The sequence below is a fragment of the Saccopteryx leptura genome, chromosome 2, assembly GCF_036850995.1.
Source record: "Saccopteryx leptura isolate mSacLep1 chromosome 2, mSacLep1_pri_phased_curated, whole genome shotgun sequence".
NCBI classification, from domain to species: domain Eukaryota; kingdom Metazoa; phylum Chordata; class Mammalia; order Chiroptera; family Emballonuridae; genus Saccopteryx; species Saccopteryx leptura.
The window spans coordinates 322,018,580-322,032,693 of NC_089504.1; the positions used below are offsets into that span (position 1 = coordinate 322,018,580).

At 47.4% G+C, this 14,114-nt stretch overlaps 1 protein-coding gene across 4 annotated transcripts in view; it reads left to right on the plus strand.

Annotated features, from left to right (window-relative positions):
• Positions 1–9,949, plus strand: part of KANSL1 (KAT8 regulatory NSL complex subunit 1) — a 217,155-nt gene extending 207,206 nt beyond the window's left edge. For 3 of the 4 annotated variants that reach the window (XM_066363097.1, XM_066363096.1, XM_066363095.1), the window contains 8 exons: positions 430–612; positions 1,086–1,274; positions 1,606–1,754; positions 5,759–5,880; positions 6,590–6,647; positions 6,862–6,974; positions 7,615–7,867; positions 8,186–9,949. In XM_066363097.1, coding sequence (XP_066219194.1) covers positions 430–612; positions 1,086–1,274; positions 1,606–1,754; positions 5,759–5,880; positions 6,590–6,647; positions 6,862–6,974; positions 7,615–7,867; positions 8,186–8,413 — 1,295 coding nt within the window. In that variant the 3' untranslated portion in view covers positions 8,414–9,949. The remainder of the gene's footprint in view (positions 1–429; positions 613–1,085; positions 1,275–1,605; positions 1,755–5,758; positions 5,881–6,589; positions 6,648–6,861; positions 6,975–7,614; positions 7,868–8,185) is intronic. The other variant, XM_066363098.1, reaches the window with a different exon arrangement.
• Positions 9,950–14,114: the final 4,165 nt, after the last annotated feature.

Genomic DNA, 14,114 nt, shown 5'->3' on the forward strand with positions numbered 1-14,114 from the left:
AGGGCTATGGGGGAAGAATGATATAGTTCTCATTGGGGTGGAAAAGTAGTACATAGTATAGTGCCTCTAGCATAGTAGACAGTGAATATTTGTTGAAGGAATATATCCTGATTAAATCTATAGTGGTGGAAGTAGATTTACATGTTTTAGTCTCTAGAAGAATAGAAACAATGTTTATCAGTCTTTCAAATCAGTCAAATTAAACTTCACAGGACACACGAATAAAGAAAACTAGCAATTTAACAAAGGTGTCCATATGACAGTGCCTGCCCTGCCAGGACATTGTGCTGCTGGGCAAATAAAGAAGGATGTGATGTAGATCTTGCCCACTGGAGACCCAGTTACTAATGAACTCACCTCTCACTTCATGAAATAGGAGCCCAGAGGCAGGTATTTTGACTAACCTTTAGTGTTTTGTGTTTCTTGCAGATGTTCCCACAAGCCTGCAGTTCCAGAGCATGCTGAAATCTCAGTGGCAGAATAAACCTTTTGACAAAATCAAACCTCCCAAAAAATTTTCACTTAAGCACAGAACACCCATGCCAGGCAGTCTGCCAGATCCAACTCGTAAAGACAGACACAAATTGGTCAACTCCTTCCTCACAACAGCCAGTAAGTTTCAGAAGATCAGGGAATCCTCTAGTTATTTTTCTCTTCCTTTTCTAATCTCAGGTTACTGGTTTACTATGGTGGTATGTTGGGCTTGAGAATTGACTGGTACAAAGTCAGCTTACAGTCTGTTTCTTCTTGTCTTGGATTCTCTCAGATGGACTTGGAAAGCTATTCTAGACACCATTCATCTTGGGGCAAGACCCAAAATGCTCAGTGAGCAGCCAGCAGTGACATAGCATTGGGTCCATCTGTGGGCATGCTGTCTTCCATAGCCTGGTGTCACATTCTCTGGTTGAGGCACCTGTGGGCTCCCTGGCCATTGTGCTATTTGGTAGAAACTTCAGTCCCAGAGGATTGTCCTTCTGCCTTTGGTGTCTGTCATTGGCCTAGAGAGAACTCGAGAGCTCAGAATTCAAATAAGAAAAGATTGAGAGAAGTTATTTCACAGCTCTTTTTCTGTTCCCCCTCTTCAGAGCTGTCCCATCACCAACCCCGGCCTGACAGGACCCACAGGCAGCACTTAGACGATGTGGGGGCCGTGCCTATGGTGGAGCGAGTGCCAGCGCCAAAAGCAGAGCGCTTGCCCAACCCACCGCCACCTGTGCATGACCCAAACCACAGCAAAATGAGATTGCGAGACCATTCATCTGAGAGAAGTGAAGGTAGGGCCAAGCCCGGCACTTCTACCTGCAATTGCACCTGCTCACGGCTTTCTGGGGCAGCCTGCGCTTCTCCTAATTGCCCCCAGCTTTGTCCTTTGCTCTAGGAAGGCAGAGTAGAGGGACCCTACTGCTTCTAAATGCAGGCCACTTCTTAACTGCTGCAGCAACCTCTGCCCAGCCCCCTACCTGTCAACCAGTTTGCTTCACCTTTTTATTCTCTAGGCTAGAAAGCATTTTTACCTTTACTGTGTATTGCTGGCATTCCTAGTTTGTGCTAGAACAGAGCTGGTTGAGTTAGCCACATATTCCTCTTTTCTGTTGACTTCTGCAGTGTTGAAGCATCACACAGACTTGAGCAGTTCGAGCTACTTGGCAGCCCCCCACCATTCACCGCACAGTCCCTTGGTGCGACAGCTCTCCACCTCATCCGAAAGCTCTGCACCCGCCAGCTCCAGCCCACAGGTTACAGCCAGCACATCTGTAAGTACCTGCACAGAGTTGGCCAGACAGCCTCTGCTGTTACGGCGCTCTTGTAAGTGTCTCTGGGGGACAGTGTAGAGAATGGGCTATAAAGCCCAGGGAGGTTATGGGGACTCAACTCATCATGATGTCATGTGTCAAATTTAAGTCAGAGTGATGGTATTTGACTTTATTTTGTTCTCCTTGAGTTGTTTTTCATAGTAGAGATGGATCTGTGCTGAGTGCAGAGACGACCCTTAATGTGGTCTATGACTATTCAATATTTGTGGGGCTGAGGTTCACACAGCATTCAACAATGCCATGGCTCTAGCCCTGTTAGCCTGAGAAGTAAACTGAGAGAAGAGACAGAGGTGTGATACCTATGGGCCTTAGAAACTTTTGATTTCCCTGTTTTTACTCGACTCATGAGTAGAGATACAGTACTGAAAATAAACATTGGGTATTAGGGTGCCTGGAATGGAAGGGGGAAGGCAGAGGGGCAGGCAGAGCCCATGCTTTTCGCGTGTACAGAGCAGAATTACAGATCCAGCAGGCCACCCTGGCAGCAGTTACATGTGGTACACTCACAACGACTTGATAAGCACCACATTCTATCCAGAAAGCTGTTCTCACAGACATTCTAGACATACATTCCTATTAATTACATTCTAATATTTTAATACTTCAAGGTGTGCCTCCTTGAACACATACCTGTAGCTGCTTTGTGACACTAAAGGTTCTTTGTTGTACAGTAATTACAATAGTAATGGTAATAGTAATAATAAAATGCTGCCACTATAATGTGTCAGTGCCAAATTGCTACACGTGTTCTCAGTCATTCCCCATAGCACTCTTTGAGAGTAGTTGGTGTTAAGAATTCCCATTCTGTAAACAGGAAAACTAAGGCGTTTCCAAGGTAAAGGAAATTGCATAAGGCATGGCAACTTGTGCAAATTGTAATTGTGATTCAAAACCAGGCCATCAGCTGCTGAGCCAGCTCTTAACATCAGACTACACGGTGTTGCCCAGGGCACAGGCACCCCATTGCAGAGGCACCTTACATAGGTACTTTGAAGCCCCTTCCGAGCTGACATCAAGAAACTTCTAAGCCCATAAAATGTACTCACTAGGTTCCTGTGATCAGGTTAGAATTCACATTAGTCTCTTTGCTCTTAAAAATCAGTCTTTTCCAAGCAACCTCCTTGTTCCTCCCTCTTCTTCACCTGCACCCACAAATTGTTTGATTTGTAAGTATCTACCACAAAATTAGCCATCAGTGAAAAGTCTCAGATAACCAGAGAACCAAAGGATTTTAAAGAGAGTCTGATTCTGATAGAAAATCTGAGCTTTGCGATTCTAGACTTGGTGAGACTTTAGTTTTTCTCATCTGCTAGCCCTCCTGTGTCTGGAGAATGGTAACTTAGGCCTGGATCATTTGAAGTTCTTACTTTTTTATTGAGTATAAATTTTGTTTATAGCACTATGTTGATCCTTAAGGCTCTTCCTGTCAGGTTTTTGTTTGTTTGTTTTTAGAGTTTATTTATTTAACAGATTGAAGCTTGAGGACCCAAGAGAGGGTGGGGATGGAAATGGTGTTTGTGCTAGTGCTTGACAAAAGATGGTGGATGCTTTGGAATCACCTCGGTGGCTTTTAAAAAAAACCCTGAAAATTCTGGTTTGATTGATAGAAGCGAGGATTGAGGATTATTTGAACTCTTCCCTCCTCATCTTGTTTCTGATGTGCAGCCAGGTTTGGGAACCACTTTCCATTCCTATAACCTGCTCTCCACCTCTGATGCTAAACAGGAGAGAATAGTAGTTACAGTAGTACCTGATGGAATGGGTAGGAGCTTGGTGGAAGGTGGGTGCTCCAGCCTGTTGAGCAGTTCCACAACCCACTTAGGCCTCTTTCCCTCCAAGGTACTGAAAGCAGGCCCAAGAAGATTTCAGGAATAATCTATACCTGTTTTTGCCAGTGGTTTCACATTCATTCTTGATTCAGATATAGGGAAAGCTATCTCTTGTGGCTTTCTTAAGGAATGCTTCTTGTAGTAGGACATAAAATTTCAACAGATGTGGCAGAGGCCTTTGGGTATGAGATCACTAGTCTTCAGTTGTAGAACTCAGCCACGGAAGATTTGCAAGTCCCTTGAACCATTTTGGTTAACCAGTTACCCTAAATTTGTAAGGTCAGTGACTGTCTCTTTCAGAATTTCAACTGTTGTGCCACAAGATTTTGTTTGTTTGTTTGTTCTAGCATGAGAGAGAAGGGGCAGAGGTGAGAAGCATTAACTCATAGTTGCAGCACTTTAGTTGTTCATTGATTGCTTCTCATACGTGCCTTGACCGCGGGGGCTCCAGCCAAGTCAGTGACACCTTGCTCAAGCCAGTGGTGATGGGACCATGTTGATGACCCCACGCTAAAGCTGGATGAGCCCACACTCAAGCTAGCAACCTTGAGGTTTCAAACCTGGGTCTTCAGTGTCCCAAGTTGATGCTCTATCTACTGTGCTGCCAACAGTCAGGCCACAATAATTTTTTTAAAACATTGCAATACCTATTTAGTCACTGCACTGACCTATTTTCCCTTAGATTGTCAAATAAAATAATGACAATAGCAGTCCAGTGAGAGTGAATCAAAATTATATCCTTTTTTTTATGGTTAGGTCGCAAAAAAAAATATTTTTTGGTGTGATGCAGAATTCGGGTAATTAGTTTATGTGTGCCATGAAATGAAAAAGTTTGAAAATTGCTGATCTATTCTCATTTGAGAGAGAAGGAAATTAAGGTGAGAAAGACATTGTAATAACTTGAAGTCGTAGGTAAAGCAGCTAAAATCCTGGCCCAAGAAACACTGCTTTTCAATATTCTCTGAGAATGTCCTGAAATGATGGATGAGTTAATTATATGTCGCCCTCCGGGAACAGAGTCCAGTGGTTAGTTGTAGGGAACAACCTCTTCCTCATCTTCCTTCACTGACCCCTCTGGGCTGAGCACACTTGATGGTTGGGTGTGAATGCAGTCTCTTGGGCGTTTCCAGCTGTGTCATCGCCATGGCAGCATGCTTGTCATCCACTGTTCCCCTCTGGCCTCTCTCTGATCAGTTGCCAGTCTTTGTGGCAGGGCAAGATGTTTGTTACCTGGGCACAAACAGCTGGTGGGATTTTTTCCTCCATCTGCAAAACTGAGCCCGTTGGCCCCTGCTTTTAGTCCTTCTTTGGTATTGTACCTACTCCTCTGATAGTGGATTAGTTTTCTTTCCCAAGAGTTTAATCTTCTCAACTTTTCTATAGAAAATGAGTCTCCTTTCTCCAGGAGTGTGAGCTATAGAACCTGGTACTCTTCTTCAGTTTCCCTCCACTCATCTCTGTTGATAAAGCTAGAAATCTCTCAGCTTTTTCCCCAAGAATAATAGCCACAAAGAGAGGAACCACGGAGGGACTGAGCAGATGGTGGGTCCAGGTTTAGCTGAAGAGTATAAGTCTACAAGATGGAGGTGCTTTAAATGAGGTCCAAGGTTAGATAATGTACTGAGGTAGATTTATTCTTTAGGCATCTTTCAAGATAAAGGAAATCATCTTTATATCCTGAAGAGTCACCACTAGGTTTTAGCATTACTTTTAGGGTCTAAGTCATAGATGGAGCTAATAGGGGAAATGGAAAGGATAGTTTAAAGGGGGGAGGGATGGTAAAGGTGTTTATGGAGGAGTAGAAACCACAACAACTGACTTAAAGCCCCAGAAAACCCACCCCTGTAAAATTCACAGAAATCTCTTTTCATGTGAGCCCATGAAGGGAGAGGGTGGACAGTAAAACTTACACATGGAAGATACTCTTCAGGACCACTTAGTATTTTTCCTGAGGACTTTGTTATAGAAGACCATCTCCTACAAGCAGCCACTGCCCAGCCCCCACCCAAGGGACTCAGAGGCCTAGTTATTATTGATGATCCTGTTTCAAGTCTCCAGGATGTTTTGATGTTTGTAGAATTGTGCCTCTCTTTTAAACTTACCTTTGTCTTACAGCAGCCAGTAAGGAGGAGAAGAGGAGAGAGCTCATTTGATATTAACAACATTGTCATCCCAATGTCTGTTGCTGCAACAACCCGTGTAGAGAAACTGCAATACAAGGAAATCCTTACTCCCAGGTAGAGGTCCTAAATAACTGGCTTCTCTCCCCATTCTTCCTGTTACTGCCCTATTCATCTCGTCACTGAGCTTTGGGTCCTAGCCTTGGGTTTTGTCTTCTCTTTGAGAGGAAGTCGTATATAATAGAAGTGAGATTATTTCTCATTAGGTCTCTCTCATTCCATATATAAGTCTAACAAGACCACAGGCCACAAACTGGTGATAGACATGATTTGTGTTTTGTTTGACACATACAATGTGTTTTAAAATACTGAATTTGACCCTGGCCAGGTAGCTCAGTTGGTTAGCTCGTTGTCCCGACATGCTGAGGTTTGATCCTCAGTCAGGTCCCCTCTTCCCCTTTCCCCCACTCTCCTTCTCTTTGCCTGTCCCTTCCTCCTTCCCCCCTTTCCTTCTTTCCCTTTTTCCTCCTCCTTCCCTCCCTCCCTCTAAAATCAACAAAGAAAAAAATAAAATAATTGAATTTGTTATCAGCTCAAAGCAGAACTTCACTTAGAATCTTTATTTCCAGCTTTTGACAGATCAGGTTGGGTGGCACTGTGTGTGTATTCCTGCGTGGTAGCCATCCGCTGGTGCTGAATAGGGGTAGTCCCCTTTAAACCGATCCTTTGAGTTTGTCAGTCTCCCAGCCTGCATAGGCACAAGGCTCTCTTTTTTGCTGCTCCAGGCCACCTGCCATCTCATGATTGTCCCTTCTTGGTTTTGCAGTTGGCGGGAGGTCGATCTTCAGTCTCTGAAGGGGAATCCCGATGAGGAGAATGAGGAGGTAACGCACAATCATTCTCTCTTGGAGGTCGTGTGTGCCTGTGGACGCACACATCCAGACGCCTCAAGACCTGCGGGTGTTAAATGCAAATTTGTATTTCTGTTTTGACTGGGGAGAGCCTAGTATGAGGTGGGGCTGGCTCTGGAATTGATCTCCCCATACTGACACTTAGCTTTCTGGAGGAAAGAGGACCAATGAAGCTGCTCTCTTGCAGATTGAGGACCTGTCTGATGCCGCCTTCGCCGCCCTGCATGCCAAATGTGAGGAGATGGAGAGGGCTCGGTGGCTGTGGACCACGAGCGTGCCGCCCCAGCGGCGGGGCAGCAGGTAAGGGGACAGGGTTTGGGTCCTAAGTGTCAGTGGGATTGCCACTGCCTCTCAGTTGCTCTTTATAGTCATCCCCTGACCGTCACCAAGGATATGGAAGTTCCTTGGTGTTTGTTGGAACCAGGGAGAACATAAGCAGTCAAATGCTGGGTCCTCACCAAGGAGGTGGTGATCTCCTGGGCTCTAAAGCAGGCTGTCTGGGACATTTGAAGTCTTAGTGCAAGCTGGCCTTCCTTTGGGCAGTGGAGTGTGGTTTTGTGGTCCTGCTTAAAAGAACTGCCCCACCTACCCTGCCTCCAGAAGGATTTAGATTCGATTTTGCCTTTTTCTTTGATTACTATTTTCAGTCTGGACTAATTTTCCTTTTCCTATGAATTCTAGGCATTGTTCAGCCCTGGCTTTCTCTGGGGATGATAGGCATCTTAGATATCATGTCGTATAGCCATCTCTGTACACAGCAGTGGGCGGAAATGAGTGGATTTGTGATTTCCAGGGAAGAGCTGTTGGTATCAGTCCACCTTGGCTTCTCTGATTGGGGTGCTTTCTTTCTTGCCTCCTTGCTACCACCCCCCAGCTCCCAAATAAACGTGCTAGAAATGCTGTTACTCAGACACTCAGATTTGCACTCCCTGGTGTACAGGTCTTACAGGTCATCAGACGGCCGGACAACCCCCCAGCTGGGCAGTGCCAACCCCTCCACCCCCCAGCCTGCCTCTCCTGATGTCAGTAGCAGCCACTCTTTGTCGGAGTTCTCCCACAGTCAGTCCCCTAGGAGCCCCATCAGCCCAGAATTGCACTCGGCCCCCCTCACCCCTGTGGCGCGGGACACTCTACGACACCTAGCCAGTGAAGACACCCGTTGTTCCACACCAGAGCTGGGGCTGGATGAACAGGTGAGGCATGCTTCCTTTTTGCATGGGGTTGGTGAGGTTGGGGGTAGACTTAGGAAGGGATAGCACCTGCTGAAGATCTTCATGTCATGACTCTCTCCATTTTGAAGGGGATATAGGGGCTGCACTTGAAATCGACCTTTTGAAGGTACCATGGAACTGTCCATTGTTAAGAGTGTGCCCATTCTGTGAGGGGTCTTCCCAAACCACTCCAGGAAACTCTAGAGAGGCTGGGGTGCCCACAGTTAGGGGCCAGGGCCGTGGGGCAGGAGACAAGCTGCTGGGACTGGGTCCTCACCAAGACAACTTGTCTGCTCACAGTCCGTCCAGCCGTGGGAGCGGCGAACCTTTCCCCTGGCATACAGTCCCCAGGCAGAGTGTGAGGACCACCTGGACGCGCAGGAACGGGCAGCGCGCTGCACTCGGCGCACCTCAGGCAGCAAGACTGGCCGGGAGGCAGAGGCGGCCCCCACTTCACCTACCCTTGTCCCCCTCAAGAGTCGGCATCTGGCAGCAACAGTCACAGCTCAGCGTCCAACTCACAGATGAGCGGGATATGAGAATCTAAACAGACTAACTATTGGCATTAAAGCTTCAGAAATCTCTGCGTTTGATATTCAAACATCATATGCCGGAAATTTTCACAGTTTTTAGTGAATTTAAGGAATTTAGATTCTACTTTGGTTTTTTTTTTTTTTCTCATTTTGATTTTTGTTTTGTTTTGGTTTCTGCGTTTTGTCGTCACACACCTGAGCACTTCCTCCAGTTGGCAAACAGAGGTTCAAGATGAGACCCTGCCGGCCTGGTCCTGGCATACCCCTGCACTGTTAATCACTGGATGTTTGATGATCACCTCTCTCTCACATCTGTGGGCAGGGTAGGACAGCCACGTGGGCAGAGGGGGGATGGAAGCTCCACCTCAGTATTGCCACCGTAGGTTAGGGTGGGAGAGAGGAGCTCGCTCTGGGCTCTTGCCCCCTCCTCCCTCCTCCCCTCCCCTCTGTGACTTGGCTCAGCTCTGGCTTTGCTGGCTGGGTTTCCCTTGGTCATCTTTGTTGGAGCACCCCCACCAGAGCCTCTTGGCTGAACTGTTAGCTAGAATGGCTTCCCTTGTCGTCATCCAGATCGTGGAGACTGATGTTGGGTTTCCTCTGCATTGGTCATCTCTGTTTTGACTCCTTTACTGCAGTTAATCTGGCTGCAGCTGCTCAGGTCCCCATCCTGCCCTTTGTGCCCTCCTGTCTGCTCCCCCATGCCATATACATACCCCCACACACCTTTCACTCACTTTTTTACCCTGTCTGAATCCACGAGGGTGGCGTTAGGACTACTTAGCCTCTATTCTCACTCCTCTGCAAACGCGAGGGGTCTGGGAAGTGAGCAGCCATTTCTTATAATTCTGTTTTCCTTGGCTGATGATTTAGTCATGTTCCTATCCATCCAGCTCCCCCTCGATGTCAGTTAGGCCCTTCCTCTTGTAAGTTTCCCTTTCCTGTGGAACACTGGTCCTACTGTGGTTCCCATCACTCCCCCTCGCCCAGTGTGCCCACTCCCTACCCCCTTGGTTAACCTTGTGCCTGTCTTGTGTATGATCACATTACCAAAAAGGGGGCAATAGGACTTTTTTTTTTTTTTTTGCCATTTTGTAATCATATAAAAATAGTAGACAAAAGTGCTTAATGGTTGGGGTTTTTTCACAATTTTCAACATTAGTGATTTTTTTGATTCTGTTTGCAAGTTAAAGGGTTTGTCATCGTTTTCTTTTAAAAAAAAAAACAATAATGCACCATATCCCTATGCATAAAGTGCTTCTTCTATTTATAAGGTTGAAAATTCTGAATAACCCTTTTAGCATTGTAAAAAAAAAAAAAACCAACAAAAATTAAAAAAAAAACTTGTATTTTGTAAATATGTTCTTTTTCTGCTTTGAGCTGTGTATTGGCAGCAAACATGTAGCTGTCTGTTCCATAGAAACGCTTTTCTTCAGAGAAGCTGATCTTTGTTCATGTCTTGATTCTGTTCGCAAAGCACAGACTAGTGCTTAAAAAAAAGGAAGGAAAAAGTGAAAAAAATAATAAAAAAGTTACAGAATGTTGTGTGCTGGGCCTTTCTTGACGATTGGACATGGTAATGGTTGGACCTTAGGACGTCTCTGTTCTCTCTATGGGCACCTGGCGGGGTCATCTAATGGTCACCAGAGAGAGGATGTGGTTGTTTTTATGAGCAGGGGGAGTATGGGTGCCGAAGGAGAGGGTTCTGTGTAGATCATCTGCTTTTTCTTTTTGTTGGATATAATTGACCATTGCATCTAAATGTTCCTTTCTCTGGTGAGACCCCCAGTATGACAATCTATATCTGTTCCAAATTGTTCTTTAATGGGTTCTGCTTTTCACCATTGCCCCTTTCGGGTTGGGACCAATGAGGATATGTACTGCGTGTGGAGCCTGAGCTGCTGCTCACCCACTACCTGAGATTATGGTCTCCTTCTGAGGAGGCCAAGTGCTTGATTTCCTTTGTACAAGATGAGTAGGGGGTGGGCCAGGTTCTTCGTACTTTTTTCCCTTTTCATGGCAGTTGAGTTGAAACAGCCAGTGAGGCTGCCTATGCCAGCCTTCAGCAGGAGTCCTGAGGTGGCTGCTCCTGTAGTGACTGACAGTCAAGACCTCCATTTCAGCCTCTGCCTGCAGTGGTGAAGGAAAAGCTGGGAGAAGTCATTTTAAGACTGAAAATCTGAGGGTTCAGAGTTAAGACCTTGAACTGATCACTAAGGAACAATTAATATGATGGGTTGTTTTGTTATTGTTTCCGTCTGTGACATTGCTAGGGGTTGGCTGGTATCCTTGTCTTGATTTAGTAGACCCATTCTCCAATACTGCTCCAATGGAGGGGAGGGGACTGTGGAAGACTGCAAGGGAGCCTGAGCCATTCTTTCGGCAGATTGGCCTAGTGTTCTGCTTCAGCCCAGGCCTCTAGGCTGATTTCCAGGGACAGAAAGATCTCAAACACCCGCCCACCCAACCTTCTCAGGTTTGAACACACTGGTAGGGTCTTCAGACTCTGAGGGCTGTGTAGCCCAGCTCCAAGGGCATTGATCAGGACTGTTGGCGAGCACCCGATAATGGCTGCAAATGAAAAGGCTGAGATCCCTTCTTTGACCTTCGGGACCCCAGAGAGAATTGGTAAGTCCACATATCCCCGTTTTAACAAGATTGTTGTTCCTTGTCCTGAGCCAAGTTCTCCAAGGTGGGAAAGGATTTACAAATCATACATCTCATATCATTTTCTTGTCTTTAGAATTCATGCATAGAGACCTTATTTAAATCAGTAATAACTTTATTTCCAAATTCACTTTTACAGCAACAGTCAGTGTAAATCATTTGTTAAAACACAATACACCATATGGACATTCACAGACAGGAAGCTAAGCTAAGATGGTTTCATGTCCCCCCCCCTCCCACCCTCAAAATAACTGAAAATCATGGGGCTTGCAAGTGCCAGAAATTGTCCTGCCTGACACTGCAAATTCACGGGCTAAGTCCATTAGGAGGTGAGACTGGGTCAGGGCCCAGGATAACCCTTTTCAGAATGAAAGAGCAACCAGAAGTCTCATGAAGCCACAGATCTGTAGTTGGGACACAATGATCACCTGCCCTCACTCATCCCCACTTCTTGGCTTTACTTTGGAGACAAAGATGAAAGAGGGTAAAGGAAAAGATTTCAGCAGCTGCTAGATACAGGCTGCATGTCCAGAGCAGGTGGGAGTGACAAGAAGGTGCCCACAGCTTAGAGGAAAGGATGCCAGGGTCTTCAGAGGCGTGACTGACATTGGGACCTGGCAAGAGCGTATCTCCAGATTTCTCCACAAGCCTCACCTCTTGCACCTGCTAGGAAGGACATGGCAGCTCAGGACATACTTAGCTGGCAGCCTCTGCCCTTGGGAATCGTGCCAGTGAAATGAAGCTGAAGGACCTCTAGCAAATGCAGTTGAAATGAAAAGGGTTACAAGGCAGTTTAACTGCTGCACTCCAAGACTTCCCTTTGCCCATGGTAACTATCTTAACAGGTTCCTCCCCCCCATCCCTATAGCACAACAAGCAATTGCAAACAGGATACAGTCTCACCATTGAAGTAGATTTAAATGAATCTATTGATAGAGAGCTTGGAAGGAACCAGGCATATAGCATATCTAGCCCACCCAAGTGACACTGAGGTGGGGAAATGGGGATGGGGAGTACCCAGCTCTGGGGGGATTGTCCTCATTTAAGATCACAAACCAGCATCCCTTTTGATCTGGCCACCACTGACCTGGTCACCCTAAACCATGGTTTTGAGGCTGACCCCAGTAGCCTACCCTAGAAGGGAGATTTCCAGAACCTTTGGAGGAAGGTATTGGAGAAGGGCACAGGAACTGCAGGAAGAGGAAGCCAGAAGAGGAGCAAGAGAAATACAGCCCAGACTAGCAGTAACGAGAGGCCCCATCTCACACCTGCCAAATAAACCACATTAGCTTTTTTTCTTAGAATCCTAAGAACAGCTGGGACTCCAGGGACAGTAGGGTGCCTCACCGTGGAGAGTTTGGAGCCAAAGCGATTTCTTTCACAAAAGCCCCAGCCACAAATGAAACCTCCAGCCATAAAGGGGAGGCCCTGGGCTCCTACCACGGTCCCCCTTGAACAGAGCCTGAGGTTGCAGTTTCTTTAAGCAGCAATTTTCCACAAAGGCTGCTTCCCTTTTCCCGTGACACCTTTCCTCATCAGGCAGCTGGAGAGGGGTCTGCTATGGCTGTGGGGCTCTTGGTGGGGAGGCCTGCCCTGCCCTCCCTCAGGGGGAGCTCGGGGAGAGGTCTTTCCCAGCTGGCACTAGCTCCATCTTTCTCGTGATGCGGGAAGTTGTAAGACTGCTGTGGGGCTTCTCCAGGTTGTGACCAAAGAGGGCCATTGTCCTGCTGCAAGCCAAGCCAGCCATTAGATAGGGCTGTGCCCTGACAAAGGGAAGCCCTGGGGGTGGGGAGGACACCCAGCTTCCTTCTGTCCTCATCCTGTGCTTCAGGCCTTCTCCCAGACGAGGGTTTTCAGATGTCTGACTCTGGTCTCTGTTGGGTCCCAGATGCTGAAGAAAAGCGTTTCAAAAGCTGGGAGGCCCCAGCAGGGTGGAGTCACACTGGCCTGGGAGCTGGGAGCTGGGCCGGGCATGGGGTGGGATATCTAGGCCCCCCCTTGCCCCCGTGAGGGTGGGTTAGAAACCTCTTTACAAGTATTTCAAGATACATGCGTCCTTTTTTTTTTTTCCTTTTCACTATCATAGTCACTCTGGTGAATCCAAGCATAAACAGACAAATCTGACAACAATGCGACAGGGCAGACGGGCAGGGTAGGCAACATCTATGTATATGCTCAGCTGCTCCAGCGGGACAGACAGCACTGCTTCCAGCTGGGATGGGGGAAGAACCATTTCCGAGCGGGCATGTTTCCCTTTTGGGGGTATGGAGGGCTGATTATGTGCACTTGGGGCTGGGCAGCGGCTGGGCTCAGAGGCTGGCAGTCAAGGCTGGGCTAGAAGTGGGGGACAAGGAATGCTGTCCCTCCCTAGGGGCCTGCCTATCCTGGAGCCATCATCTCTGGCAACCAGGACACCCAACTGGCTGCCAGCCCAAAGAGGAAAAGGCTCTCTAGGTCAACTTCCAGGGTCACTGCCAAGCCCCACATCTGGAAGGAAGGGAAGGTCCTCGGGTTCGTCATGAGGGACATGCCAGTTGGATGAATATAACTTAAATCGAGAAGCTGAGGTCCCACCTTGTGCCTGGACTTTGCCTTCCCTTGATGTCACCCCTTAGTTTAGAGTAGGTGCCTCCCACATCCAAACAATGTGAATTACTGAGAAGGGGGTGGTGGGGCTGGGAACTTGGGACAGTGACATCATGAGGGTACAGGCAGTGACTGGCTCCACACAGCAGACACAGGGCTGTGGCAGGGGCAGACAGGTGGCTGCAGTGGCGTGGGAGGAACGGGAGGCTCAGAATCCCCCTCCCAGACCCCTGCACACTCCAGAGGTGCCAGTGGCCCAGGCTCGGGAACAGGGAGGTATCCCCCAAGAGGCACAAGTCCTTTACAAGAGAACTGGTTAGCCCTAAAGTCCCAGATCAGTGAGGTGGCCAAAATCATGGCTGCAGTTCCAACCTTCGGAACACAATAAAACAGTTTCCAAGGGGTGGAGGGAAGTCCTTCGGTTCGGGACACGCCCCCACCCCGCC